The sequence below is a fragment of the Mustela nigripes genome, chromosome 1 (assembly GCF_022355385.1).
Source record: "Mustela nigripes isolate SB6536 chromosome 1, MUSNIG.SB6536, whole genome shotgun sequence".
Classification (NCBI taxonomy): domain Eukaryota; kingdom Metazoa; phylum Chordata; class Mammalia; order Carnivora; family Mustelidae; genus Mustela; species Mustela nigripes.
Window position 1 is genome coordinate 43,926,321 of NC_081557.1, and position 6,814 is coordinate 43,933,134.

General features: G+C 42.1%; 1 protein-coding gene across 1 annotated transcript; it reads right to left on the reverse strand.

Annotated features, from left to right (window-relative positions):
- Positions 1-1,479: 1,479 nt before the first annotated feature.
- On the reverse strand, positions 1,480-2,412 carry LOC132011118 (olfactory receptor 2AG1-like). The gene has a single exon (XM_059389291.1). The coding sequence runs from the start codon at positions 2,410-2,412 to the stop codon at positions 1,480-1,482; it is 933 nt and encodes a 310-aa protein (XP_059245274.1).
- Between the last annotated feature and the right edge of the window lie 4,402 nt (positions 2,413-6,814).

Here is a 6,814-nt window from a genome sequence, read left to right on the forward strand (position 1 = left end):
TGATGCCAGTACCATGCTGTCTTGGTGATCACAGCTTTGTAATAAAGCTTGAAATCAGGTAAGGTGATGCCCTCAGTTCTATTTTTGTTTTTCAACATTTCCTTAGTGATTCAGGGTCTCTTCTGATTCCATAAAAATTTTAGGATTATTTGCCATTCTCTTACACTGTACACAAAGATAAACTCAAAATGGATAAAAGACCTCAATGTGAGACAGGAATCCATCAGAATCCAAGAGGAGAACATAGGCAGTAATCTCTTCGATATCAGCCACATCAACTTCTTTCAAGATATGTCTCCATAGGCAAAGGAAACAAAAGAGAAGATGAACTTTTGGGACTTCATCAAAAGCAAAAGCTTCTACACAGGAAAGGAAACAGTCAAGAAAAAAAAGAGGCAACCCAGGGAATGGGAGAAGATATTTGCAAATGACAGTACAGACAAAAGGTTGATATCCAGGATCCGTAATGAACTCCTCAAACTCAACACACACAAAACAGACAATCATATCAAAAAATGGGCAGAACATAGAAACAGACACTTCTCCCATGAAGACATACAAATGGCTATCAGACACATGAAAAAATGATCATCATCACTAGCCATCAGAGGGATTCAAATTAAAACCACATTGAGATATCACCTTACACCAGTTAGAATGGCCAAAATTAGCAAGACAGGAAACAACATGTGTTGGAGGGCATGTGGAGAAGGGGGAACCCTCTTCCAAGTTGATGCAGCCTATTGGAGAACAGTGTGGAGATTCCTCAAGAAATTAAAAAGAGATCTTCCCTATGACCCTGAAATTGCACTGCTGGGTATTTACCCCAAAGATACAGATGTAGTGAAAAGAAGGGCCAGTGTACCCCAATGTTTATAGCAGCAATGGCCACAGTCGCCAAACTGTGGAAAGAACCAAGATGCCCTTCAACGGACAAATGGATAAGGTCCATATACACTATGGAATATTATGCGTCCATCAGAAAGGATGAATACCCAACTTTTGTAGCAACATGGACGAGACTGGAAGAGATTATGCTGAGTGAAATAAGTCAAGCAGAGAGAGTCAATTATATGGTTTCACTTATTTATGGAGCATAACAAATAGCATGGAGGACATGGGGAGATAGAGAGAAGGGAGTTGGGGGAAATTGGAAAGGAAGGTGAGCCATGAGAGACTATGGACTCTGAAAAACAATCTGAGGGTTTTGAAGGGGCAGGGGGTGGGAGGTCATGGTACCAGGTGGTGGGTATTATAGTGGGCACAGATTGCATAGATCCATAGGTGTGGTGCAAAAATAATGAATACTGTTATGCTGAAAATAAAAAAAATTAAAAAAACAAATTACATTCCTTCATTTAACTATTAAAATGTAGCCATTGCATTACGGTGTTTTTACCTTGGGACATTAGCAGAAATCTTTGAAGAGAAATGAACTCTGAGGGACAGCCAGAAGCTCTCCCTAGATGCTGGACTGTGTCACAGCATGTATTTTCCCAGGACTCTTTTCAAGGCTCTCATAACATCCTTATTCCTCAGACTGTAGATAAGGGGGTTCAGGGCTGGAGTGACAACTGTGTAGAAAAGAGAGATGATGTTGTCTTGCTTAGGGCTATGGAGTGAACTGGGAAGGACATACATAAATGTGGCAGCTCCATAGAACATCCCAACCACCATCAGGTGGGAAGAGCAGGTGACTAGGGCTTTCTGCTTCCCCTCACTTGAAGGCACCCGAAATACAGTACACAGGATTAGTGCATAAGAGGAAATGATAGTAAAAAGAGGGGGTATCAGGAAGGTTACACTCATCACATACACAAACAGTTCGTATCTAGAGGTATCTGCACAGGCCAACTTCAGCAAAGGTGGGATCTCACAGAGCAGGTGCCTGATCTTCCGGGACATGCAGAAGGGATAGTGCATGGTATACACAGTATAAACAAAGGCACTTATGGATGCCAGTACCCAGGCTGTGGCCACCATGAACCAGCAGACCTTTGGCCTCATGAAGACCATGTAGTTCAGAGGATGACAAATGGCCACATATCTGTCATAGGCCATGAAGGCCAGTAGCAGATCCTCTGCACCACCCAACATCAATGCCAAAAACATCTGAAGGGCACAGCCCACAAAGGAGATGGTGTTTTCATTGAGCAGAAAATCCATGACAGCCTTGGGAGTGACAACAGATGTAAAGAGGAGATCCATGAGTGAGAGCTGCCTGAGCAGGAAGTACATGGGCACGTGGAGCCGGGAATCCACTGTAATGACCAAGAGCAGCAGGCCATTGCTGGTCAGGGCCAACATGTACAGGACTGTGATTGTGGCACAGAGCAGTTCAGGAGACCCACTGTCATTCAGAATCCCCATCAATATAAAGCCACTTCCCAAGGTGGAGTTCCAGTGCTCCATTCTGTGTTGTTTCTTTAGTTTCCTAGAATCAAATACATTCTCAGTGAATTTTTGCTAAGGTGGTCCCTAGTTTGTAACATCACAGGCTCCTGATGATGGCCAACATGAATCCAATGAGGCAATGTCTTTCCTACTGGAAATGGACTTTACCTATTAACTTCTCAGTTTCTGACACTTTTAATTGTACCTTGAAGAAAGATCCATCTGAATGGAGAGCAGACATCACAGTAGCTAAACATTAACATGTCACTACATGAAAATCTTATTCAGGACATCAAAACTTGACATGTATCTTTCCACAATTAAATCACCTCTCTCTAGAAATCAATATCCTGGAACCCAAACCCTAGGTTGTTTTTGTACCTGTTTTTAGTATACTGTGTGTCTAATGATTTAAATACCCGGTTACTGTCCTAATGACCTGTTCTGAATATAAAGCTGGTACAGATGTGTGATCTCAACAAAGCACTTCCCCTACATTTTCCATATAACTTTTGTCCACATTTTTTTGTAGTACTCAAGGCTATAGTTGTAAGTCTCATAGAAAGAGCTAAAATACATCCACCTTAGTCACTTCCCTGGATCAGCTCCATACTCTCCATGTGTTTGAGGGAGAAGGGATTCCATTCTCTCTGAGACTAGGGGATGGAGTTTTTGACATGGTATTACCTTTATGAGCTAAACCTTTAAGATCAATTACAACATAGGTGTTTCTTTACTGGTTATGCAAACATGGGAGCCTGGGAGAACTCAAAGATCTGATAACTAATGAGGCCCTGCCCAAAAAGATCACAGTGTTTGTGTTTAGGAGAAAAGGTGAAAGCTGCTGGCAACAAAAGAGCATGTGTTGTATGTTGTAATCAGGCTCAATAATTCTATCTGCCCTCTATTACACCTGACTGAGATCCCCAATCTGCCTCCTGCAGGGCCAGAGCGTCTACATTGGATTAAATGGCCACAGGATAGACAGGATGAATTCCTGTTCTGGAAAGCATTAAAGCATATGACAGGAATATTATTGGCTCTTAGATGGCCCTTTGATTTGGAGACATTTATTACCAGATAGGTGCAAAAATCCCATATCAGAGGCCAGCAAAGCCTGGGCTGTATGGACAGGTATTGATACTTCCACCAGGAAGTGGTCACTCAGACCTGGGATGTTGCACAGACTCTTTCTTCATTTTTATGGATTTTTCATGTTTAGAAAACCAGGAATAGAGGTCATTAGGATGAGGTACAGAGCCCAAAGCACTAGAGAATCTGGAAGACAGTATAGCTTAAACTCTTAGGGTCTGCTTTGGGCTCTGTTTCAAAAATCAACATATCTAGAGGCTTCACACTTCCCTGAAAGAGAGATAAAGGCTTTACCTCAGATAGTGAGAAGCCAAGCTGCCAAACCATGCAACCTGCCTCAGGGGTTGTTTGAGAGTCAAGGATTTTCCTGTGGAAATGCAGAAAGAGTAAGCTTTTCTAAGAGTGTCCAGCTGATTCAAATTTTGCCTAGTTGGGTTAAGAGTCTGAGGAGATTGACCAACATAGATGTCAGGGCCATTTCTTCTGGTCCTCTATTCCTCACAGAGATGTAATAGAGACAGAGGGCTAATAGTCTTGGGTAGTTTCTGTGAAGCTCTTACTTCAGAGATGGATTTCCTGTTCTCACACCTGTGGAGAATTAGTAGGTGCTTCTTCTATCACCCAGGTCTCCAGGTCGATAACCTATCCAGCATCCAGCTCTGGAGAAGGTGTGAGACTGAGTTCTTGGGTCCAGATGCTCAGACTGTCATTTACTCTTGTTAAGGTCTGGGAGCAAAGAGGAAAGCAGCAGGAATCTGGGGGAAGTACATATTGGAAGAGCTGCCCAAGGGAGGCCCTGCCATGCCTAGCCTCACTCTCCCTGGGGAGAACAGTGAACCAGGGCCCTGTCCTTAGGGAGGCTGTTCTGGCTCCATATCCCATGACTCCACCCTCTCTGCTTTATTCCATGCCTACCATTCCCAGGGACTTCTCATCTCAGCTGAAAGGGCCTCCCCCTGGAAATGATGGTCCACAAAACAGGATGTTAATGAGTCCTGTTGGGTATGATTCCTGGCCTGGCATCTCTGGTCTCTCAATAAATGAGCACAGATGCTCCAGACTTCTACCCTATCCTCAGGAGGCACTAATGGCCCATTTCTAAATTGCTGACTAGGAAACAAGGGTCCGTTTCATGGTGAAGGCTCTGCCCCGGAAGTTAATGTGGGTTTCGTGTCAGCTGTAGGATAATCCCAGAGTGTATTCGGTGGAGGAGTTGGCCTTGTAGTTATTACCAAAATTCTAAATCCTCAGGTTCATTCCCTGTCCTACTTGTTCTGTCATTTACATGTTTTTCTTATGTTATATGCTCTCCCTCTAACTTCATTCAGCTTCCAAATATGATAAATATTTCCCTATTAAAACAAACAAATAATAATTTGGGGATGTTTTTGTTTGTTTGGTTGGTTTTTGCACTGTATTTTTTTTAATTAATTTATTTTTTTTTTTTCAGCATAACAGTATTCATTGTTTTGGCACCACATCCAGTGCTCCATGCAATCTGTGCCCTCTCCAATACCCACCACCTGGTTCCCCTAACCTCCCACCCCCCGCCCCTTCAAAACCCTCAGATTGTTTTTCAGAGTCCATAGTCTCTCACGGTTCACCTCCCCTTCCAATTTCCCTCAACTCCCTTCTCCTCTCCATCTCCCCTTGTCCTCCATGCTATTTGGGCAGAAGATATGAACAGACACTTCTCCAATGAAGACATACAAATGGCTATCAGGCACATGAAAAAATGTTCATCATCACTGGCCATCAGGGAGATTCAAATTAAAACCCCATTGAGATACCACCTTACACCAGTTAGAATGGCAAAAATTAGCAAGACAGGAAAAAACATGTGTTGGAGAGGATGTGAAGAAAGGGAAACCCTCTTCCACTGTTGGTGGGAATGCAAGTTGGTGCAGCCTCTTTGGAGAACAGTGTGGAGATTCCTCAAGAAATTAAAAAGAGAGCTTCCCTATGACCCTGCAATTGCACTACTGGGTATTTACCCCAAAGATACAGATGTCGTGAAAAGAAGAGCCATCTGTACCCCAATGTTTATAGCAACAATGGCCACAGTCGCCATACTGTGGAAAGAACCAAGATGCCCTTCAAAGGATGAATGGATAAGGAAGATGTGGTCCATATACACTATGGAGTATTATACCTCCATCAGAAAGGATGAATGCCCACCTTTTGTAGCAACATGGATGGGACTGGAAGAGATTATGCTGAGTGAAATAAGTCAAGCAGAGAAAGTCAATAATTTGGTTTTTCTCTCCTTTATGGACTGTATCTCAAAGTCCCCTGCATTTTTGCCATAAACTTTTTCAAAAAGCATTTATATTAACTGGGTCTTCTTCTACTCTCAACTGCTCATTCATTATACGTGAAGATAACACTTGCCACCTGCTACATTAGAGAACCCAGAAATAACAGTATCATAACCTAATCAGAGAACCCAAAAATAATAATAGCATAACCCAATAAAATTGTATTTCTCACTTATTAACAGTTTAGTGCATATTTCTTCTTTGGGGAGTTGTCTTTAACTGTTCTCCTGTATGGGGTGATGTGGAGACCCAGAGTGTTTCCATTGATGGAGCCAGTCAACATTTCCAATAGGTGATACTCAGATTGACAAAAATCCTTTCCATTCTGGGTAATCTGAAAGGAAAGAGATCCTACTCCACTAAGTGTGGGTGTTTTTACGGCTCAGACTTCACTTCATGGCACACTTTGTGGCACACTTCACTTCTTCATTATATTCCTCAGCACATTTACATCATCTCCTGCCAAGTACTGTACCTAGCTGAACTGACATACTTTGTCTCAAGATCTCCAAACTCATCTTTGTAAAATCCAATAGTACTTATTATATCATGTTACTCGGTTTGTTATAAACTCACTAAATTCCCATATTCCTCCTTCTAAGCTTTGTCTGTTCTATATTAACATGAATAATTTATTTTTCCTTCTGATCTCTGGGATAATCTGGTAGCATACTACACTAACATATAAGTCCAGAAGGGCAGGAACTAGGCCTTTTTTGTTCTCAATCACATTTCTAGCTTCTAGCAGGATAATTGCATGGGATTGAACCCAATCAATGTTTCCTAAATATGAATGGAAGTGTCCACCACAGCTCCTCTCAAATCACAACTAAAGTATATATGAAAAATTGTCTCTTCATGTCCTTGGTCCATTTTTTAATCAGAGGGTTGTTTGGTTGTGTGTGTGTGGGTGGGGGGGGGTTGGTATTGAGCTGTATAAGTTCTTTATATAACTTTTATATTAACCCCCCTGCTGAATATATCATTTGCAGGTATTGTCTCCCATTCAC

Bases quoted from the DNA above. Each gene is read 5' to 3' on its own strand.
- LOC132011118 (XM_059389291.1), bottom strand. From the start codon at position 2,412: ATGGAGCACTGGAACTCCACCTTGGGAAGTGGCTTTATATTGATGGGG.